Source organism: Momordica charantia, assembly GCF_013281855.1.
Source record: "Momordica charantia cultivar OHB3-1 chromosome 4 unlocalized genomic scaffold, Mcharantia_2.0 BLBB01000004.1, whole genome shotgun sequence".
NCBI lineage: Eukaryota > Viridiplantae > Streptophyta > Magnoliopsida > Cucurbitales > Cucurbitaceae > Momordica > Momordica charantia.
Window position 1 is genome coordinate 29,564,464 of NW_028275162.1, and position 23,051 is coordinate 29,587,514.

Consider the following 23,051-nt stretch of genomic DNA (forward strand, 5'->3'; position numbering starts at 1 on the left):
GCGTTTCTCCCTTCAAGACTTCGCGCCGCTCTCTCGTCCCTACCACTGACGCGGCTCCGGCTCCGGTTCGTTGATCGATCTTCGGCAGAGACCCAAGCGTGACCTCAATCTCCGATCTTGTGCCGTAACTGAGAAGTCGAACCAATAGGTTCAGCGCCTAACTGGACAATGGTTGGTTCGTATTGAAAAACCGAATACATTCCAATGTGGAAACCGAACCGATGTGCAACACCACTTTCATTTCAATTGCGTTAAATTGAGGGAGGAAAAGCAGAGAACACAGAGACCAGCCGTATATTTACTGTCCGGCCAAAGCATCTGCAAACACGCTCCGCAGTACTACCGTCTTTCTTGGCCGCCACCAGTTTTGGAGTTTCTGAATCTATCGGAGTTTCAGATTCTTCATCATTTCTTGTAGTTTGCCTCTCAGAAAAATCATCCCAAACTGTCTTTGGCTACTCTGTCATCTCCCATTGCAACTGTGTGTCTTTTTTGTTCAATTCGGAACTCAATATCCCAACTTCAGTATCTCCCGCTTCTCTGCTCAATTCGTTGTTAAATTTCGGGGTCAATAGACTGCGGGATATTGTTGCCGAGTCACTACATTCCGCCATACTGTACGTAGAAGTGAGAGTATTTTATTTTTCGTTGGCTTAAATTTTCGATATGATACTATCCAGTTTCTGGATGGCTTCACCGAGCCGCCCAAATTATGTATTAGTTTCGGATATTATACGTGCACCCTCTCTATCTTCGCGAAGAATTAAAGATTTGAGCTGGTTTGTTGATTCAAACATCATCCCATGTCATAGTTTCCCTTCACTGCTAAAAATGGCTCAGCAGCAGCCGCAGCGCAAGAATCAGACCTTACACTGCCGTGCATCACTTCATTCTAACGACACTCTTCCCAGGTTTATTTTCAATTCACGGCACCTTTTCGAATATTTTTTTTTCGGAGAGAGTGTTTGCGTGTATTTTCCCCCCACCCCTACATTCTGAACAAATGAGAATGCAATAGTACTTAACTAGAATCTCTTCTGTGGTATTATCTTGCAGAAAAGATGAAGCTCCTGTACGTGGAGTTTCCGAAAAAATTATTGGTGTACTAGGCGGGGGCCAACTGGGTCGTATGCTATGTCAAGCTGCCTCTAAATTGTCTATCAAAATTGCAATTCTCGATCCTCTTGTAAACTGCCCTGCTAGTTCGTTAGCTTACTATCACATGGTTGGTAACTTTGATGATAGTACTACTGTTCAAGAATTTGCTAAGAGGTATATTTTTGACGTTCATCATCTACAGGTCATAACATTCTTTTTTTGGCATTGTTTTCATGGATTTTCATCCCTTGAATGCTTATGGTAGTAACTGCAAATTCCGTTCATGGTAGTTAGATGTGAAGTATTAACAGTTGAAATTGAACACGTTGATGTTGCCACGCTAGAGATTCTTGAGCAGCAAGGAATTGATTGTCAACCTAGAGCATCTACCATCCGTATAATTCAGGTATGTCTTTCTTCAGGTGTACATTTGGTTTTGAAAGCCATCTCTATTTTAAGTGCAAAAATTACTTGTGAATTCTAAGATTTTCAGTCAACCTTTAATTATGGGAACCTGATGAATGATGGCTACCTCTTTATGGAAATAGAGAAATACATAATACATACCCCTTTAAAGAAGCTTCTAGCCAATAGTTTGCTTATAGCGCTGTTAAGTGGAATTCTTAATTACATCTTAGATATCTTGCAGTACTAGTCTTCTAGACATCAATTCAAATACTGACTAATTTATTTGTTTTACACATACCAAATTGTCCTTGCAATCTGCTCAAGAAGATTAGATCCTCTGACCTCCACCGTTATGTTGTTCAGAGATTGAAATCAACTGTCTACGATTTTGCTTATTACTTCTGATCCTTTATCATCTATTATGTTTCAGGACAAATATCTCCAAAAAGTTCATTTTTCTCAGCATGGAATTCCACTGCCTGAGTTTATGCAGGTTATATTCTCTGCATGAATTTCTCCTCAATAGTGTTGCTATGCTTGCCCTTATATTTATGTTTAATAGTAGCAGATAACTTATTGACCATTAATGGTGTCTTTGACAGATCAATGATCTTGAAGGTGCAAAGAAAGCAGGTGACATATTTTGTTATCCTCTCATGATTAAGAGCAAAAGGTTAGCTTATGATGGACGCGGAAATGCTGTTGCAAAAAGTGCAGAGGAGCTTTCTTCTGCCATTTCTGGTGAGATATATCTGATATGTAATTTTTTATTTCAGATCCTTATTAAATATTTAAAGTGCGATATAGTAATCATATTATGCAATATAACAATCTAATTTATGCAATTATTAAAAACAGTCACATAACTTGTGTTATATCTTTTATTCATATCTGTAGTAATTTGTTTGAGAGTCTATGCAATCAGGGATTTTATCCATTTGTTTCTTTTACTTGTGTTAGTTGAGGCTTTAGTTTTAAAATTTCCATATTATTTTATCTAATATAATTATTCCCTTTTCTAATTTCTTATAAACTTGTCAATATGTGCAGCTCTTGGTGGATTTGAGCGTGGCTTATATGTCGAGAAGTGGGCACCTTTTGTGAAGGTTAGTTCTTAGCATATGTTGTTTGCCTGGTTGATCATTCACTCTATTCTTCATTGCTTTCATCTTCTTATATATAACCTTTTTTTTCCATAAGAAGCCAAAAAACTTCATTGAGAGTAAAGCCAAGCCTCAAGCAAGGAAGATTAAAAAAGCTCTTCCAGTTAGCTTAAAGAAAATTTAAGCATTTAAGGTATAGTTGTTGAAAGGAGCATAGAATCTACACCAAGAGAGAGTCATAAAATACTAGTATCTACAGTTTTTTTGTTTTCTTTTATTGTGTAAGAATGCGTGACTATATGATAAATGAAAAAAAGTTGCATAGTCTTTGAACAGATATGTCCAGTATTTGATAAGTTGGAAATTGTATCATCTTTTCAAACCTTGCCAATAAAACACTCCCTTTTCTTTTAAGCTTGGGGCCCTTGGCTGTGCTATACCATTTGTGATCATCACTGGTCACTACACCATTTTAGAAACCAAGGGAATCTTCTGATCACATTTACACTACACGCGACCTTTCACTTGAATGAAGCAGTGGCTCTTACACATTTTATTGAAGCACAAAGATGCCTCATACCCACACATGTTTTCTCCTTGCGAAGTCCAAAAAGCCCTAAGATGATAGATTTACACTGCTGTTCTTATATGTTGTAGAAATGCTGGACCTAACCATATGAAGTTTCTGTTTGCATATATTTATTCAGGATGACATCTGACTTTTGCTTTCCTTTTGTGTGATAGGAACTGTCTGTTGTTGTTGCAAGAGGTAGAGACAACTCCATGGCTTGCTATCCTGTTGTTGAAACTATTCATAAGTAAGATGAAAGATCCGATTTTTATATGTTCTTTCATATCGCTTCTTGCTAACTTCCATTTCTCCTTGTAAACACTGAAAATGATAAATTTGTGAGATTTATTGTAAACTTCATGATATTATTACGTAAGTGTTTGGTGTAGTGATAGAACACAAAAGATTCAAATCTGGCAAGTCCTAATTAAATGTTTGGTCATGGCTGGTGGCTAGGGTTGGGGTTAGAGCATCAGGCAGTTGTCCCGTGATTAGTCGAGGTGCGCAAGCTGGCCCAGGCACACGAATGTAAAATAAAAAATGAACGAAATTGTTTCTTACGAAAAGATAATTGTGAGACTAGTTGTATTGATGTTATACTACTGTGCATTTAGACATCGCATTAGTTAGCTTAGTTTTGGGCGCTCTTTCTAGGCTGTTGTTTTGTCGGTCATTTTGTATTTTTCGAATGAAAGCTGGTTTTGAAACAAAAAATATTTAGAAAACTTATCTTTGTAGGGAAAATATATGTCACATTGTCAAAGCTCCTGCTAACGTGTCATGGGAGATCAAGAAACTTGCAACTGATGTTGCGTACAAAGCTGTTGGCTCTCTGGAAGGTGCTGGCATTTTTGCTGTAGAGCTGTTTCTGACAGAAGATGGTCAGGTTGTATCATCAATGTTAACGTTGTTGTTAAATAAAAGAAATCATGTTATTAGCATTTTTATTCTTTTGGACTCTGGGACTAATGTACTGCTTATCTCTTTTCTTTTAACAGATTTTACTGAATGAAGTAGCTCCTAGACCTCATAATAGCGGTCATTACACAATTGAGTCTTGCAAGACCTCTCAATTTGAGCAGCATTTGCGGGCAGTCCTTGGTCTTCCCCTCGGTGATCCATCAATGATAACTCCAGCTGCGATTATGTATAACATTCTAGGTGAAGATGAGGTAATTAAGGATACCTTATCCCCTTTTGCTTTGTGATCTTTTCTTAATTGATAAAAGTTATATTTCCTATAAAAAAAAAGAAAAAAAAAAGAGGAAGAAAAAATATAAGTTAGGTGAGGTATTTTATTTATTTTGAATTTCACATATGCATTTGGTAGTCATAACTATAGCACTTCTGATGGTTGTTCTACTGCTGTTTCTTTCAGGGGGAACCTGGTTTTTATCTAGCTCATCAACTGATGCAAAGGGCATTGAGTATATCTGGAGCTTTTGTTCATTGGTATGATAAACCAGGTTAGACTTTAAAATTTTCTTCCTATTTTTCTTCCTCTTTTTGAATTGCGAGCTCAACAATTAATTCACTCCCTTTGCAATGAACCAGACATGAGAAGGCAAAGAAAGATGGGTCACATCACCATTGTTGGCCGTTCGATCAGTGTTGTAGAAAATTTATTATCATCCGTGCTTGATGAAGTTTCTGAAAAGCCTGCAGGTCAGCCTCCCTTCAGGATGCTTTCATGTTTTACTCCTTTATCTCAAAAAGAATCCAGTATTCTGACTCTGGATCATCTATAACCTATCTTATAATGTTTTTAATTTTTTAATTAGAATTTCAAGTGCAGAATTTGCAAGGCACAAAACCAAACAACGTGTATGATAAACACATAGGAGCTTTTTAGCCTTCTTATTTTTTGTTTCTAATGAAGGCTTCTTTCTTGCTTAAATATTGGTAGGTATCACTGAAATTGCTTACATAGTTGCATGTATAATACAGTTCGATTTTTTTTTTTTTTTCTATTCGATTATTTTTCTTCCGTATTAACATCACATTCAACACAGTTGAGCACCGTGTTGGAATCATAATGGGCTCTGATTCGGATTTTCCTGTAATGAGAGATGCTGCAAAGGTCCTTGACACGTTTGGTGTATCTTATGAGGTTAGTTTTTTATTTTTCATGATTGACATACATATATAATATATTTCTGACCTGCTACTTTTTTTCAAAAAATACGCAGATAAAGATAGTTTCTGCTCATCGGACCCCTGATTGGATGTTCTCTTACGCGTCATCTGCCCAGGAGAGAGGGATCCAGATTATCATTGCTGGTGCTGGGGGTGCAGCCCATTTACCAGGCTAGTCATTTAAAGGCTTCCTTTATAGTATATTGTATTTGGATAGAACAAACGATCAGATTACATTAATTCCAAAGGGCTGGTGAAGTGGATAAAATTTGCTTGATTAAGTGATCCTGGGTTCAAAAGTACTTGGGTAACTGGTTATTGCATGTTGTAAATTCAGGGGATAGTTGATTGTTCTTCGTGTAAATCTGGTATACAAAGAAATGATGGGGGTTTATGTATTTATTTTCTCAAAAGTAGGAAATTTCTCATTAGCAGCTGGTAGCTGGATTTTCAGGAATGGTTGCCTCTCTATGATGGGGGTTTATGTATTTATTTTCTCAAAAGTAGGAAATTTCTCATTAGCAGCTGGTAGCTGGATTTTCAGGAATGGTTGCCTCTCTTACTCCGTTGCCTGTTATTGGTGTCCCTGTGCGTGCTTCGGCGTTGGATGGACTTGATTCTCTTCTATCAATTGTGCAGGTAATTTCATTTTGGTCTCAAAATAATCTCTGTTGTCTTTGGTTTCTTTAACAATTTTTAATGACAGATAATCACAAACTTTGGTGCATTTTTGAAGATCAATTGATGTAATTTGTGATTGAACATTTCTTCATTTTGTCCTTTTTCTTAAGAGCAAGCTTTTAAATGAATGTTCTGGTATAAGAGAATATATTGGTTTTGTACAATTGATAAGTTTTAGTTTTGCAAGTAGACGGCAGGTTTATTAACGTAGAACTTGCTTAATGGAAAACGGGATTGTACTCTGATAGGCCCAGGATAGTTTCAACCATACTCTTCCTTCTGGTATAACTTTCTTCCTAAGGACTGCATGACCTTTGGGATGTATTTTGGTGGTAAATGGTAATATTCTATGTAATAACATTATTATCTGCTTTTGGCAATTATTTGTGCCAATTATTCGTTCCCGTTTCACAAGTGTCTTCCCATATGCAGTATTTATGATTGTTTAAGGTCTGGTCTTGCAGATGCCGAGGGGGGTTCCGGTTGCTACTGTTGCAATCAATAACGCAACCAATGCTGGCTTGTTGGCAGTAAGGATGTTGGGAGTGGCAGATGCAGATCTAGTCTCAAGGTGCTGCTCCTATCATATATATATATATCTATATAGAGTGAAACTTCTAGTTAGAGAATGAGCTGGGTAGGGGAAAAAAGTACAGAAAGTCTTATGATATATGTTTGCAGTTGGTGACAACACCGTTAATGTGCAGGATGAGCCAGTTTCAAGAAGACACGAAGAAAAATGTGTTGAGTAAGGCAGAAAAGTTGGAGAAAGATGGTTGGGATCTGTAGTGGATCCTCTATCCAGAATCCATAATGTCAAAAAGGAGATTCTTCTATGTTTTTTACTCTGCCTGTGAAGTTAATTCGCAAGATCTGGTCGAAACACATTCATTTTCTACAATGGAAGACCTGGTAATGGAGTACTAACAAAAAGGAAAATAAATCAGGTGCAGGAATGATCCACAGCCCCTTTTATTTAGTTTAGGCGACTGGGTGCTACAGTGGCTATGTGCTTTCCTAGTTCACAAATTTTGCAAATTATTTATCCTCTGAATGATTAGCATTCCAGATTCCGGACTCGGAAGCATGTTGACTTTTATTGTACAAGAAATCAGAATTGTCACCTCCAATGAACTCAAATAAGTCTTCCCATTTTTTTCTTTTGTGCACACCTTTTAGCATATATCTGAAACGTTGTTTATTTTTCCAACATGACCAATTACTACGAGGCTTTACAAATTAGTAACCTCTTCATCTGCCTACTTTCTAGAACTGGTAGAGAGAAAATTTACAAGTAACGTTGTTATAATCTGAAATCGCTACATGGCCATTTCGTTTTCCTTTCCTATGTACATGGAAGGAAAGGAGAAACAATGTTTTGTTAAATAAGCACAAGTCCGCCAACTGCTTTTCTCCCCATTTGTGAAGGTGGGAATTCACACATTCGCAGTAACATAACAATCCCAGCCGTCCCCATCTTCACTAAGGCCTCGGCCATAAGTGAGATCCTATTGCCTTTTGTTGAACTTGAATGGCTATCTTTGGTTTTTCATCATTTTCTTTGCTTTTCTCGAGAAGCTTCGTACCACAGTCTCATCGGAAAATGTTAAAGTAAGCTCCTCTTCAATACTCTCTCTTTGACTGTACCAGCAATCTTTTGAATCGGGTTCAGTATATTCTGGAGGTGTATCGGGATCTTCAGGTATATCTCGATACAAGTGTTTCAATATGAAAAGGGCAGTGTCATGATCCCTCCAGTAGTTTCTGCACCCCAAAACACACCAATTAGAACGTGGAACAGCTAATTTACCAACACACCCTCTCTCTGCTCATAACTATTGAAGAGTCAGAAAAATGACACGATACGGAAAAATTTTCAAGTCTAAAAGCCTACGAACAGCAATTAATATGCACAAAAAGCACATGGACTCGCTGCTCACCTCTTACATTGATTCCAAGATTTTTTTTTTTTTCCCCTTTCAGGTCTTAGTACACATTTTGACATCATATTTAAGAAATAAGACTCAGCTTGATATGAATTAGAAATTTACAAACTAGACGCTGAGTACTACATTTACCAAGACAATTGTCTACACCACAGCATGCAGTTGCAGACCTCTAATTGTTTTGGCAACATATGGAAAAAACAGCACACGGTTTTTCAGAAAATTTTTGCTTGATAAATGGTATAGATTAGGAAGGGAGCGTTATTTCTACTTGATTGAAGTAGAGACGTGAAACTCACGTATGGGACTTAATGGCTTGCAGATACGGGTGCTCAAATGTTTTATCCTGCATGATCAAAGTGAAAGCTTAAAGTATAAAGAGATCAGCACAAGAGTTTACTTTCAAAAGTCAGGAAAACAAACGGTTCAAACTAGGAAAAATATATACTCTTTCATAGAGCAGATGAAAGGATAACCCAAACCAAGTGGAGCCAGGAAAAAATAGAGGCCAAAGTCAAACAAAACTAAATAAAAGAGCTCTAACTATTAAGAATTAAGTACCAAATGACAAATACCAAACCCTCTGGTTACAAAAAGAAGTAAGCCTATCTGTAGATCAAACCGCCCCCTAAAATCCTCCAGTTTCTCTCGAGTCAGATGTTCCATAAAAACAAGAAGACAGTTCTCCATAACGTATGGCTTTTTGTGGAAAAACAGGGACAAATATGATGTTTTGTTAACACTTCTAATTACAAGAAGACTTGATGGATTTACAGAATACTATTTCAATTTTTAAACATAATTTGGATTAAAAGCATATTGAGTTGGCTCAAAGACTCTTCGTTGCTCCGGTTTTTGGCTCATTTCAATTATACTCTTTTACTTATTTGCAAAACGCTTCAAGTTAGGTTATTAATATTATTTTTTATAGCATGCAAAATGCTTCAAGTTGCGATACCTAAAGTAGCTCCTCCATGTGGTAGTATACTTTGTCCTGCTATTTTCTTAAAAGTCTCCTCTTCTTGAAAGTTTGGTTTCTCATCCAAACGTATTAGTTTCCAAATTTGTAATCATGTATTTACACGTGAATAAGCAATGGACTTCAAACAGATGGAAAATTCAACGTTTTAGCATCATATAGTTAAAGGAAATACATACTTGAAGCATGTGATCAATCCGACCTTCTTCACTTCTTGTCAATCTCTCCATCATTGCAACACCATAAGACTTCAGTTCTCCTTCTTGCAAATCATCAGCTCCTTCTACATTAGGTGCACAAAGTAAAAATATGATAAAAAAAAAAATGAGTCGATATTTTATTTACTTTCATATACAAACATAAGGAAAGGGAGAAGGACATTCTAAAGGACGGCTCATAGTTATCGCAAAGATCCTGCTTGGAACTAGTTTGGTATAATTAGAGGCTCTACTCTTGTATGACTGGAAGCCTTGGACAACAGGCCATCATATAGAAACTTACTCTGATCATAAAAATGAAGCTATTGGTAGTGGCAAGGAGGCTCAATTAGTGAGTAGTTGGGGGTTCACGCAGTACTAGTTCTAAACATGGTTATGTCCAATCAGATCTGATAATTAATAGTTCATCCGCATTGATTATGAACAGAAGTAACGAGGTACAAATCAGGGCAAATAATGCATTAGAAACTGATATATTACCTTCTAGAACATCTGCTTTTCTAGATTGGCAAACTGTGAGTACTTTAACCTGTCAAATAATGAAACTCAGACCCTTCAACAATTTCTTATATTAACCCAATGCCAAACATATATAATTCGAAAGGTGCTTATTTGTGCTTTAACAGAGAACTCCAAAACCAAACTCAAGTTCAGGCAAGTTTAACAAGCACAATTGTAAATACTAGCACACATAAGTTGGCACTCTTGGCCTCCTAACCAAAAGTCAAGCAGTTACTTGGTTCTGTATGCACACTCGAAAATAGAAAACATAAAGAAATGTAGGGAAAATCCCTTTGTTATTACAGTTTAGCAATGATTACAGAAGACTGGAAGGTTGTACTTCACTATCTTTTGGGGGCTTCCTCATTCCCTACTCTACCAATTGGGGCCCTCCCTTCACCACCGAGAAATGGTCTACAGGATTCATAACTACTCTTACAAGCTAATTACCTAGCCAACATTTAGATCTGGCTCTACCCAAACTTTTCTGGTTTACCCAGCATTCCAACTCCCCACTTGTCCAACTATTGTTGAGCAATTTTTAGATATCAAACAGACCTCTCCAAATAGTAATGTGGCCAATTTGCTTTCCTTTGTTATTAATACAATCAGATTCTTATTAAAAAAATGGTAGGGGAAATCACATTTAAATTTTAACCAAGACCATTTAGATAAAAATATAAATACAAAGGAACTGTGCAAACAGATGCATACCTTTAAAACAGTAAGAAATAAGAAATAAAATATTTATTCCCCCTCACATATGAGAATCAAATTTGTAAAACTTGATTTAGATTTTTATTTATTCAGTATATAAAATCTTATTATATTTTTCTCATAAATTATTTAAATGTTTAAAGTTATATTAGATTTATGAATGATACTTTGTTTACTATGTTACTTCATGCTAAATTTAAAATTAACCATTTTAAACTAGGATAGTTACAATTAGATTTAATAAATTCAGTAATTAATTTTTGGGGATTTAGGATGGTAATACCCAATAGCAACATGAGTTCATGATATATATTCCACTCCCCTCGTTACTGCATATAAACACCCCTTAAAAGGAATTCCACCCAAGAGAATCTCCAAGTACAACGTTAACAAAAATAGAAGCAAAGTAATTAGAATAATTTCTCATTAGTGAATATTTTTCTATCTTTTCATATATTAATCAAAAGTTTGTTTTTTGTCTAAAAAAATAGAAGAAAAGTAATTATTAATGATTCCACGTTAGTTGTTTCGACATCATGCCATGAAATCAAATGGTGTGCCAGTACTTGTATTTATGATAAAAGTTTTGAGAAATTTGATTTGAAAGGTTTGAAAAGAAAATAAAAAAACCAAGTCATGCATGAGAAGATAAAAAGGCCCATTCTTAGAAAGTCTAGTACAGCCTACCCCCAGAGTGTGTAGATTGTCCTTCATTGCCTGAGAACGAAGTGCCAAATTATCAGTAAATTCCTGCATAACATAGAGGAAAATCAATCAGAATGATAAAGAAAGTTAAAAATGACTGAAATTCACTATATCAATGTGATGAAGATATTTACACGAAATCCAATATGCAACCTCCTTCCACCTCTGTGGAATGGTATAATAACAGGTCGCTTGAGCATGTACTCCTTGCAAACAAGTGGCTCTATTCTGTATAAATGCAACAAAGCTTCTATTATACGTTTTTCCATAATTTATACTACCATATCAAGAGGAAATATAATTACAGAATAGACACTGATTTAAGACTTAAGAAAATCACAACATTTTTTCTCTCTCATAATTAAAGAATTTCATTTGAAAAAATTATGAATGAGCTCAGACACAATAGCAAGTACAAAACTCTCTAACCATGCATTTTTGGAGCACGAGTCAATACGCAAATCCGTAAGCATGTGGTTGTTCTCAGTGGATAAGTGACTAATGTATAACAAATGGATCCAAGAATGTGTGGCCAGAAAGCGAAGAAGTATTTTTAAAGCAATAAATAAATAATTATGGTGTGTCAGACAAAATTCAGGCGTCAAAAAGAAAAAAAAATGTCAATCAAATAACAGACAGTAAATCACAAGATAGCTGGTTATGAAAAAAGATTCAAGCACTTGAATGGTTAAAATAAACCATCTGCATTCTCAACATGTGCATTACAAAGGGTGCTTTCAAAGACCTGTATGCTACAGGATCAAATGGGTGAAAAATGTTAAACATTTGTCGACAAGATGGCATCTCTTCATTTACAATTTCTTCATCCCAATATTCTTTCCCTTTTCCTGGAGACAAAACAAATAAATTTTTAGTGTCATCAAAACCATTATGCATATCATAACAAACAATCAACTCTTTGTAGCGTATAAACCAAATCTTTGAGTGCAAATTTGGAAGTCCCAAATCAAAACCTATTATGAATAACTCCGAATTCAGGAAGATCACATCTAATATCAATGACAAAATAAATAGACTTGCTATTTAAAAACCACAAAGAAAAATCTCCATGTTTCTGCAATACAAGACCAATATTCGTTTTTAAGTTAATCAATTAAAATTAAATCAGGTCAGCATGAGAATTACTTCTAGGGTCTGGAAGGATCAAGAAGCAAAATGGAGCAGATAGCTCTTACCATTGAAAACTGACTTATTGAAATCATTTAATGGACCTAATGTTATCTAGCTTCATATTAAATAATTTAGCTGTCCATTATCAACTTAAAAACAAACACCACATAGATAGAGAGTTTACACGAGCTATATATGGTCCTCCAGCTGGGGACCCTTGTATCATCAATCATGCAAATTTACCTTGAAAAAATATACCCTTTCAGATAGATAAATAACGATTACTACAATTATTTTCCACAAATATTTCATGTGACCATGTAGCTAGCATGTCATAAATTTGAGCTTACCAATTCCAATACGAATGTTGCGAAGTGCAAGGAACACCCCAAGAGGAGATCCAACAGCAAAAAATGTATCAACCTAATTGAAGATAAAAATACACATAAAATAGTGAGAAAAAACCAACGCTCATTGACATTCAGCACGTTGAGAATGGAATTTAAATATAACATGCACATATACATTGAAATATATACAAAAAAAAACTCTCTTCCCAATCCTACTCCCCATCCCTTACCTGGAATGCAAGCTTCTTGTACTTTATATGAGGAGTAAAACTCTTTGATTCATCGTCTTGCTCAGGAGGTAGCTCTTCTGATATGGGCTCCTTAGGCATACCTATTGAACTTTTCTTATTTCCTGATATTGTTTCAAAGACAAAAAATACTATCTGTACAATTTCTTCCCATAAGAAGAAAAAAACGAAAAAAATGAAACAATTAGGAGGCACCTTGATTCAATTCTCCATTCCTACTAGCAGACGTCAACTCAAGTTCTGCCAATTTCTTTTTAAGATAATCAACCTGACAGACGAGAAGTTCAAATAACACATCCTATAAATGAAGGCTGTACGTTGAGAGCATACAAGAATTAGTGAAACATGAGATGCGTGTGTAACAGTCCTGACCTCTTCTTGCAGGGATTTGATTGCTTCATCTTTATCTATTGAATCCTCAAATTGTAGCTCAGCAACTTTATTTACACTGGGGACCTCTAACTCGCAGTTCCAGTTTTTAAACTCCTCCAGCCCATCACTTGTGTGAGGAAGCCTTTTGCTGGAATCATACTCAGTTCCCCCACTAGTATTTTCATGTGTAGTTATGAGTTCAGCTGAATTTGACGTCACAGGATCCAGGAAAATTGAAGGATCTTCCAAATGCAGATGCATTTCATGCACATTTCTCTCATCTTCTTTAGTAAAGTGGACAATGTCTGCAGTTCCATAAGCTGCAGTAGAACTTTTATCCTCTGTACTGCAAGAAGAGTTGCGTGTAGAGGATTTATTGTCCACCCCTGAGAACCCTTCACTTCTAGTAGGTTCCGCATACATCCAATCCATCGGAAAAGGGGATGAGAGATTCTCCTGGTGGCATAGGATATCATATGAAAGGACACTCCCTAAAGAATGTCCATATATGGAAACCTAAGTAATAATTACAGCATATATAAGAATATTCCATTTGTATAACGGAATTTGACTGAAGATAATGGTAAAATAATCTTTGATGTACATACCTTGCCATCATATCCTGGATTCCTTCTAAGAAATTTCATATAAAGACGGTTTAATTGGTTAGATACCTGAAGAGAAATCAAAACACCCATTTAGTCCTTGGTCCATGGACATTGAACAGCTTCATATCATGAAAATCGGTCAGTACTACATGACTGGTATTATATCACTTCCATATTGTATACAATATATCTTGGAGTGCCCTTGTTTTTTGTAATCACAGGATTTGTTGGATTAACTTAAGCTGGAAAGAGCTTCTGTAATTGTTTTTTCCTGGCAAGGGAGGTCCCCGCAGCCTATAGGTTGTATCTTCTCTTTCATTTTTCTAATATCCCCATAAATGTGTGTGTGCGAGTGTGTGTCACCACCATATTGACAAAGTTCCATAAATCATGCATCATCAATAACTAGAATGCACTCAATAGAAACAAAGTTCCATAAATCATGCATCATCAATAACTAGAAGGGACTCAATAGAAACGGACAAATACAAACTATCCATATTAAATCCAAGAAGGGGAGTAGAGTTACAAAGAGGGGAACAACCCCCACAAAAGTCGAGGAGTAAGAATAAACCTCTCTGATTGGCAATGATAAAGCAAGGTACAGAAAGAATAATAAATGAGTAACAAAAAAGAAACTAAATTAAGTAATTAATTATTTTTTAATCATTTTTAGTGGGTTTGATAATGTGTAATAGTAATATGAGTTCTTGAAGCTTATTCCGTTTCTTTTCATCATCACATACCGAGCTAAAACTTGAGATAATGGGTGTAATCCGAAAAAAGATTCAAATGTGGTTGTTAATGGAGTTGAAGTTGCCAAATTGATCACCTCCTACATTGCTTCCCTTGTCCAAATGAGCTCCTTCTGAGAAGAAGTCTCTTATCAGCTTGTCAGGCAAAGAAGTCACCACACTTGAGAGTTCGAAAACAGGGGAAAAAAATAAGAGAGAGAGATACAAGTGGCCAAAGTAGTGAGGATTGTATAAGCGATGGTCACTTCTCCCCTGAAAAGTTAAGATTTCTTCCACTGGTTAAGCCTCCTCATCAGCTTTTCAAAGGCTTCAAGAAATCAACACTCTTATTGTTGTTACCTCCAAATGCTCCTGAGAACCAAACATCGATTTCGCAATTACAAAGCTCCATGACCTCATATCTTCACAAGGAGCCATATCTATACCCACAACAGCAAACTTGGGAAGATTGAAAAACAAACTTGAAGGATCCACAATTTGTCTACCCCATCAGTGAAAGCAGATTGCATAACCGAAATGGTAGAAGTGATGGATGGCTTTCTTTAACCTCTCAACTAAGATTTTAGTAATGCGGTCAAGCTTGAAAGTTTCATAAAGGCCAACATTCATCTCTCAAAAAATTCTGAAATGTATCCATCAGATAAAGCTTGAAAGTGTCCCAGTATTCTTTAAAGACTTTACCTGCACCTAAGAAAGGTCTCTCGAGCCAATTCTCATAAATGCATATGGCAATCCAAATTGGGAGGAAGAATTCTAGAGCTCCATTGTAAAAAGAATAACCTTTCACAATAATAGTTTGAGGATGTGACCTCATTCACAAGATTAACACTGTCCTTAGAACTTAAAAGATTGAGACAGTTCCTCATCTATCATTACCAACATTGTGGAAGAAAACTGACTTTTTGCCTCGATTTATTTACTTACATTTTTCGTGCCAAATAATGTCTTAACCACCAGACATGGAGTTCAAATTTTAGAGAAAACCTGTTCTGACCAAAGCTCCTCAGAAATTGGACCCCTTCTGGAAGAGCACTAAAATAATAATAATAATAAAAAATAAAGCTGATCTCACTAGCGACCTCAACTTGGCAAGCATCAGCCTGACCAAGCACCTTCTATGACTTAAGAGGCTGCTTGACCAATTTCCATTTTAACTAAAATAAACGGCTAGACCATCCTTAAACAAGAAACATCCCTCCACCAAGAATCAAAGATGGGAAAAAAAGTTGACTGGTTATGTATTACTGCTGATTTTCTCTCATCAATGAGCTCATTGGAAATAAGGCAAGAATTGATCATTTGCTTTCCACCAACAAAAGCTGGTTCGAATTCAGTAATTGTGGAAGACAGAACCTTTTTAAGTCTCCAACTTACATTGGTCATAATTTTATAGAACAAAGTACTGAGATTGGTAGGACCAAACTTTGTAATTCTTCTAACATGACCCTTCTTTGTAACAAGGCACATATAAATACGGTAGTGCATTAGTTAATAATTAAAGGACAAAGCTCATAACGTAAATATATATTTACCCTTCTTTGATAATGTCTCAGTTGCATATGAATTATATACAGACATGAAAGAGCATAATCCATATATAAAGAACTATGTAGAACCAGTATAGAAAAGATGAAAGTATTGGATAACAACAATCCAAACAAAGCATGCTCTACCGAGTTGATGATGTCTTGACAATATATGGGGCTCATGTAATATAAAACATCATGAGCAGTTGCACCCAACATGACACGCAAACCCTTCACTCCATCTAAAGTAATTTTTTCAACAGCTGCTTCGCCACTAAGCTTCAGACCCTTCCTCCACTGGGGAAAAAAAATAGTTAAATGGTAAAAGCATAATAATAGAGATGAACAGATATATAAAATATTCCAGGAAGCAAAGAAGAATGAGAAGTAAATAGAGATAATAGGTTGACAGAAACTACACGTGGAATAATCTATAAGACTAGAAAGCACAAACAACAATGATGGTATTAACCAACAAAAAGTGGTAAGATTGAGACCACAATGGCAAAAGGCTTACATTAGACTATTAGAGTTATAATGCATTCTTTTGATATCTTTCAAAGCCCAATATCATCATGTCTATATCTAAACAAGAGAATTCTAAAGTATCATGTCGTAGTAACAAATGCCATTACAGAATAACGAAAAACAAAGGGGAGAAATAAAAAAGAAAAAAAAATTGGAAAGACAACATATAAGAAACTCTCACATTCTATCCAAACGTAGGGTGGAAAAAAAAGGGTTTCTTGACCTATTTGATATCCATTTTGTTTTTAGTTTTATGCTTTTAGAAATTATGTTTTCACCAGTCACGATTTTTTTATATATTTTCGTCTTTCTTAAAAACATTGCTCATACTCATAATTTTTTTTGGGTATATTTTCATCTTTCTTAAAAACACATTTATAGCCAAATTTTAAAAACAAAAACAAGTTTTCAAGAACTATTTTCTTTTAGTTTTCAAAAGTTAGCTGTGACATAACCATGTAGTGTTTACAAGTTTAATTTCGAAAAACAGAAAATTAAAAATATATATATGATTATTAAACGAGGCCTTAATTACCTGGCATGGGATAAAGAGGACTCTTTGAGTGCTACGTTGGTGTAAAGTCAGGTGTCGCTCTCCAAGACTAGATGTAATATGCCGAAAATTCCCAACATCGTCAACAAGATTAGATTTCTCCAACCTTTGACCAATTCCATGAACCATAAACACGAGGTGCCGAACAGGAACCTAGAGCAAGAGCAACAACCACAGATGAATAGTGTGGTTTCCAAAGTGACATGATATATGTAGACTATTTTATGAAATCAAGTTAATTATAAGATAATCAAACAAATACAAAATTAGCGAGAGAGTTAAAACATTAGATTAGATCGAATAGTCTCCCATTTTTTCAGAAATCTTTATAGCTTTCCGCATTCACCGAGTAAAACAGCTATCTATAATAATCATGTTGGTTATAACTTCCCAAAAATTCACCAAGTAAAACAGTTATATGTAGTAATCAAGCAGGTTAAAACCTCAGGGCTCAGGGTTAAAACTAGGGCGGCTATCAACCAGATCGTCGGAGAGGTGACTGAAATTTTAACCAAATTTGTCCTCTAAATTTCTCTCCTACCGATACATTTTTACATCTAAGCTTATTATAAGCCAATTTTAGCATTCACCAACAAAGATTATATAATTGAAAAATTTTAAACATAAGATACCAAAATTGAAACAATGAAACTTTCTAAACAAAAGGGAATATTAAGGAAAAAACATTTATTTAGCCTAATAATAATATGGATGGATATTAAGGGGATCGATGCTAACATGAAAAAAAAAAGTCAGGAAGCTCAATGATAGCAGACACACCTGTGAACAGTAATCATCCATTTCTTCTTCCTTCTGCTGACGTAAATCATCCTTGAGAAATCAGAAGGAATAAAAATGTGAGGGAGAAAACCTTGTCAAAAAAGGAGGATAAACTGCTTTTCATTTGCTCCAATTTGGAGAACGTAACTTTTTTCCGGAAGAAACCACAACTTCATTTCCACATTCAATCCTCGTTTATATCATTCAATATTGACTCTTGCTTTGCAGCACGCAAGTTATTTCTCATGTTTAAGACCGAATTGATGGCAGTTATATTCAATGAGGGAGTTCCATATTGAATGTTTTTCAAGGGCATGGATCACAGTGAAAAATGTCTTAAAGGGAAAACAAAAGATACCTGAGGCATATGGTGGAAAGAAGCCACATCATTTTCAAGAGAAAATTTATATTAAAAAAAAAAGGTGCATACATTCAGGTTATAGTATATTTCAACATTTCAAGAAAATTGTCAACATTTATAGTAACAATATTAGAACTAAAGTTGCATCCAGAAATGATACCTTTCTTCCGATACCTAATAGGATTCTCAATCCTCCATTATGACCCTTTCTTGCTTGGGGGAGGGGGAGTTCCCCAAGTAAAATTATACGCACAGAACTACTGGAAAGAAAGAAGTACAGACCTGAGTAGGTTTAGGAGAGTTAGATGGGGAATAGCCACGCCTTAACTTAATTCCATTGCCACCCAAAGCAATAACGCTAGAAAAACCAGAAGCATCCACATTCAGCCAAGCCTCCCACGTATTATCTTCCCCAGTGAAAAGAGCATGAAGTCCCTACATTAGGAATTCCAAGATAAATCATGATCCTAATTTTCAAGTAATGATGAAACAACAAACTAAGCCTCCGTGCTCCAAATGGTTTACATACTGGGGTAGATCCCTGTAAATCAACTCGTGATGCAAAAAGTCCAGATGGCTGAAATGCTCTCCGGCGCCACACCTAGATCAAAATCACATTTATAAGATATTTAAAATTTTCATTCTAGTTTAGAAATGAAGATAAACTAGAAACTGCACCAAAACAAATGAAAATATTTCACGTGGAAGCATTTCTTCATCATAAAAACTCTGAGACGCTTTGAATACAAAACTTCCAAGCAACAACTCGGAGAATGGTTCAAAAATAAGAGAAGATGATCTATTAGAGAACAAAAAACAAACCCGACTGCGATACGCAATTTCTAACTGTTCGGCAACATCCTCTCGAATTGGAAGCCAATCAAGTCCTCCTTTACGTGCAAACCAATGACCTCTCATCACCCGACGATTTTCTGCATTCCAATAAACAGGAAAACAATGTCTCTTCACTAAATCAACCTGCATATGTAATATGACTTCAGTTGCAAGCATTTGTATATTAAACAAAAAAGAAAACAATGTATAATTTGAAAAGATAATTGAACATCGGATATGATATCTAAGAAAATTTATAATATAGTTTAACAACAAAATTATAATTAAACTGAAGCATACAGTAAAAGATTACAAAAACATTTTTACTTTAAAAATGTTAATATTTCTAATTAGAGAAAATAAGACATTCATTGAATCCATCCAATCAAAACGTTTAGAATCCATGCAGAAAGAAACTATTGATGTGGGACCACAGTCCACACAGTTTGAATCTCGAGAATAAATCTACCCAGAAGGCAAACATTAATTAGTGATACTAATTTCTTCATTGTTAATGAACTGTTGACATTTTGTAACTCAGGTTTATCTTAATTATTTCCTGTTTATAAGCCCATTAACCAAAATAAATAACATAACTTTCATCTTCCCACCTTTGACATTTAAACAAATCTTCTTCCAGAATGACACGTGCAACAAAAAAAAACACAATTTTTCTAGAAACAAGAAATACTTTTCACGTCACTAAAACTATTCAATTTTCATAACATCTAAATGTGTTACATTTAACAACTGGAAAGAATACAAATCAAGATAGTGCTATACAATGTGGTGCTAGTATAAAACATGGGGGGGAATTTTTAAAAATATAGATTACATCAAATTGACCTCATATAGTCCTCCCTTGACAGGGACACCAACTCGCTCTTCTTCAATATCATACAACTTGACTAATTTAGCAACCTCTGAAGCAGATTCATGTCTTTGTTTATCAAGCCTCTGACTGGAACCAGATCTTTCCTTTGGCCCTTCACTACATTCTGCATACTCTTTCCACCAAATAGAAAGTAGCTCTTCCTCTCTCTATATTCAAATCCAAAATATGCAAAGAATTGTTAAACATTTTTTCCCACTAACTTTAAAATGAAGAGGACAAGAAACATTATAAATATTGAAACGCACACATACAAACTCATATATAAAGAAAAACTAGAACTTTTCATCCAAGATGATGAAAAATTGCAACTGAAAAGACCAAGGCAAACGAGAATACAAAAAGTACTCCAACTGGCATAAAAAAGGGAAATTACAAAACGTCTCTGAGAAAATACCCCAACTCGCAGTAACAATAATGACTAGATCAAAAGAATCCTCAACCTCCCTAAGTACATCATTGAATCTCCTACAATTCCTTTATTTACATAATTCCCATAAACCAGCCAACTAGTTCCAAAAATAAACTAATTAAAACTGTAATTAGCTTCTGAAAATGAATTCCATGCACATGCAGGTGAATGGACAGTCAATCTCATGAGTTAAAGATATTGTAGAAGGTAACTCCAAGATATTTCACTATGAGCAATACATGAAATATGGGGGAACATAAGCATTCACTGACTACCCAAGAGGTCGAAAAATACACCTTCAAGAAAGATGCCTCTATTGCAAGAGAATCCCTCATGCCAAATCGAAAATAGTCACCCTTTCCTACTATTTCAGTCTTAGGAACTGATGCAGCTAGCTCTGTCGAAACATAAGCAGCAGAGAGTCATCAAAAGGTTTGAAAGCCCTTTGATCCAAAATCTCCTAGCGAAGTCCTATTCTTAACGAGAACATCAACTACATTAAAACGGAAACATAGAGGTGACAAGTTGAGAAGGAAACCTTCGTAAGAAAAATGGAAATAACTACAATTTTATTTATCTCATATAGAAAATATAGATAAAATATATACATATTATATAGTTTCAAAAGTTTATAAGGAAGTCAATGGCTGAATACAATTTTGGGATACGTCTTCATAAAACAGGTTTCTTAGTTTCCTCAAATGTGACTCTTGGTTTAAACTTCAAAATTTTGCTCCAATTTTTTTCGTCTTGGTCTTCTACTTTGTTCCCCGTCAATAGTTTGAAAACGCTGAAGATAAATAAGATGAAAAGCACTCACCAGTCCCAAGCAAAGGTACTTTACAGAAATACCAGCGGACATCACCGCCATCGGAAGGACTCCTGGTATGTGCAAGGTACTTCTGCCTACCTTCGCAGTGCTCGATGACATCCTCCAATTTTGCAATGTTAGATGGCGTGTTTTTTAGTGAATCGGGTGACGCTTCTGGAACTTCAGAAGAACCTATAGCCGACGAAGTCAACATGTCACCGCCACCGATATCTTCCGTACTATTTGCATCCATTCCGGCGTCTGATAGAATAATTTTTGCCTCGGAACCTATCACTATGAAAGAGGTTCCGAAGCAATTAGCGGACAGGTTAGCTCAGAGAATTGAGCAAGTTTTCTTCTGGCAAGAAATTCGTCAACTATGACCCGAATCCCAGTTGAAATCCTTCAAGATCCCAGAAACACACAACCACATAACGTGACAATTAAGATGACCAAAAACGAAAGGCACCCAATTGAAGTAGTATACACGCCACCCTGAGGAGCAATTTTGTTCTAAGTTATGAGAGATGGCCAAACAGAGTTGGACTGGTGCGGTGTGAGAATTTGGCTTCGTCAAGCATGATGCAGAAGCAGAATGGCTGGAATTACACAAGACCACGTCGAGTTCCAGATGGCTGTGGGAGATGGTGGGAATCAATGGCCATTGAGGTCCTTGTCCTGCTCCTGCATGTTCGATCCAAGGGAATTCGGTGGAGAGAGGGGTGACCGTGGGCCGCGGTACGATTGGAGACAGGCGGTGACAGACGCAACCGCAGCGGTGCAGTGGTTACTTCAGAATTGAGATGTTCCAATTATTTTTGTTCCGTAGTGGATGGGTCGGGTTCCTTCGTTTCTTCTTGTTCTTGTTCTTTTGTGGGTGATGGGATAAACTTCTGGTAGATTTTTATGTAATTTATTTTCATTCCCAAACTTTCAAACTGTTTCTTAGTCCTTTTCTTTTTTTTACTTTTGAAAATAACTGTTTTCTAGTTTTTTTTTTTTTTGACAAAAAAAAAAGCGATGTTGATATTACGTTACATCGTTTAAATAAAAAAAATATACTAGATTGATTTACACGACTTTTTATTTAGTACAAAAAAGATGGAAATTCTATCTCCCACCTCAAATTCGGTTAACATCGAGTAGAAATATAACTTTACTACATACAAATATTTCTTAAATATTATTTTCATATCTTTTCAATTAAATTAATTTTATCATAATGATTAATTTGGGAGAATATTTTACCAAAAATTAGATGAAAGCATGTAATTCATTGTGTTTTAAAAAATTAGGTTTAATTATAAAAATTTTAGATTTATGTTTAATAAGTCCCTAAATTTTAAAAATATCTAATAAATCCATTTAACATTCAAATTTGTATTTAAATGTTCTTGAACTCTAAAATTGTCCAATAAAATCCTGAACTTTGAATTTAGAGTCTACTAGGTCATTTAGAGTCTACTAGGTCACTACAATATTCATCAGTATGATCTATTAGACATAAAATTAAATTTTATATCCAATAAGTTCATGAATTTAAAAAAATATTATTAAGTTAAGGATCTATTAAATACAAATTTAATAATTTAAAAACCCATAAATATTCTTAAAAATACATTTAAATCCTTAGCCAAGCTTAAAAAAAGTTTTGGAAACTATTTTGTTTAGTTTTTAAAATTGTACTTAAATTTTGATAATTTTTTTTAAGTAAATAGCTAACATGTGAATACAAAGTGGTAATTGGTTAAATTTTCAAAATAAATAAATAAATAAAATACTTATCAAGTGAGACTTTTAAGAATAATTATACTTTTAAAAGTATAA

General features: G+C 35.2%; 2 protein-coding genes across 13 annotated transcripts; one reads left to right on the forward strand and one right to left on the reverse strand.

Moving 5' to 3' along the window:
* The first annotated feature begins 98 nt into the window (after positions 1 to 98).
* On the forward strand, positions 99 to 7,166 carry LOC111020171 (phosphoribosylaminoimidazole carboxylase, putative / AIR carboxylase). 5 transcript variants are annotated; one of them, XR_015790292.1, is made up of 17 exons: positions 99 to 911; positions 1,057 to 1,272; positions 1,393 to 1,504; positions 1,937 to 1,999; positions 2,109 to 2,247; positions 2,557 to 2,612; positions 3,354 to 3,427; positions 3,919 to 4,066; positions 4,179 to 4,352; positions 4,559 to 4,646; positions 4,735 to 4,845; positions 5,193 to 5,290; positions 5,370 to 5,487; positions 5,861 to 5,955; positions 6,246 to 6,336; positions 6,462 to 6,568; positions 6,705 to 6,725. XR_015790292.1 is itself a non-coding variant. In XM_022296748.2 (17 exons), exons 2-17 carry the CDS (start codon positions 832 to 834, stop codon positions 6,784 to 6,786), a joined length of 1,761 nt encoding a protein of 586 aa, XP_022152440.1. In that variant the 5' UTR covers positions 99 to 617; positions 813 to 831; the 3' UTR covers positions 6,787 to 7,166. The 5 variants fall into 5 exon arrangements, 4 of the variants coding, with proteins under 4 accessions (XP_022152440.1, XP_022152438.1, XP_087978988.1 ...); XM_022296748.2 differs by lacking the exon at positions 6,246 to 6,336 and having other exon boundaries at positions 99 to 617; positions 813 to 911; positions 6,705 to 7,166; XM_022296746.2 differs by lacking the exon at positions 6,246 to 6,336 and having other exon boundaries at positions 6,705 to 7,166.
* On the reverse strand, positions 7,128 to 22,086 carry SGR2 (shoot gravitropism 2 (SGR2)). 8 transcript variants are annotated; one of them, XM_022296744.2, is made up of 21 exons: positions 21,234 to 22,082; positions 20,710 to 20,810; positions 19,956 to 20,150; positions 19,098 to 19,253; positions 18,805 to 18,876; positions 18,558 to 18,710; positions 17,915 to 17,965; positions 17,117 to 17,287; positions 16,201 to 16,350; positions 13,773 to 13,838; positions 13,165 to 13,620; positions 12,988 to 13,060; positions 12,775 to 12,896; positions 12,545 to 12,617; positions 11,809 to 11,911; positions 11,198 to 11,291; positions 11,046 to 11,108; positions 9,621 to 9,669; positions 9,102 to 9,205; positions 8,243 to 8,289; positions 7,128 to 7,761 (listed from the first exon to the last, which is right to left on the reverse strand). In XM_022296744.2, the coding sequence occupies exons 1-21, from the start codon at positions 21,475 to 21,477 to the stop codon at positions 7,533 to 7,535; spliced, it is 2,772 nt and encodes a 923-aa protein (XP_022152436.1). In that variant the 5' UTR covers positions 21,478 to 22,082; the 3' UTR covers positions 7,128 to 7,532. The 8 variants fall into 8 exon arrangements, 7 of the variants coding, with proteins under 7 accessions (XP_022152436.1, XP_022152435.1, XP_022152434.1 ...); XM_022296743.2 differs by having other exon boundaries at positions 12,775 to 12,875; positions 13,165 to 13,680; XM_022296742.2 differs by having other exon boundaries at positions 13,165 to 13,680; positions 21,234 to 22,081.
* Positions 22,087 to 23,051: the final 965 nt, after the last annotated feature.

Excerpts from the sequence above, each read along its gene's own strand:
- LOC111020171 (XM_022296746.2), top strand. The coding sequence starts at position 667 with ATGATACTATCCAGTTTCTGGATGGCTTCACCGAGCCGCCCAAATTAT. Across the intron at positions 1,273-1,392 it reads GTTCAAGAATTTGCTAAGAG|ATGTGAAGTATTAACAGTTG; the intron begins GTATATTTTTGA and ends CATGGTAGTTAG. Across the intron at positions 6,569-6,704 it reads GATGCAGATCTAGTCTCAAG|GATGAGCCAGTTTCAAGAAG; the intron begins GTGCTGCTCCTA and ends GTTAATGTGCAG.
- SGR2 (XM_022296742.2), bottom strand. The coding sequence starts at position 21,477 with ATGGATGCAAATAGTACGGAAGATATCGGTGGCGGTGACATGTTGACT. Across the intron at positions 20,811-21,233 it reads AGTACCTTTGCTTGGGACTG|AGCTAGCTGCATCAGTTCCT; the intron begins GTGAGTGCTTTT and ends ATGTTTCGACAG. Across the intron at positions 9,206-9,620 it reads AAAAGCAGATGTTCTAGAAG|AAGGAGCTGATGATTTGCAA; the intron begins GTAATATATCAG and ends CACCTAATGTAG.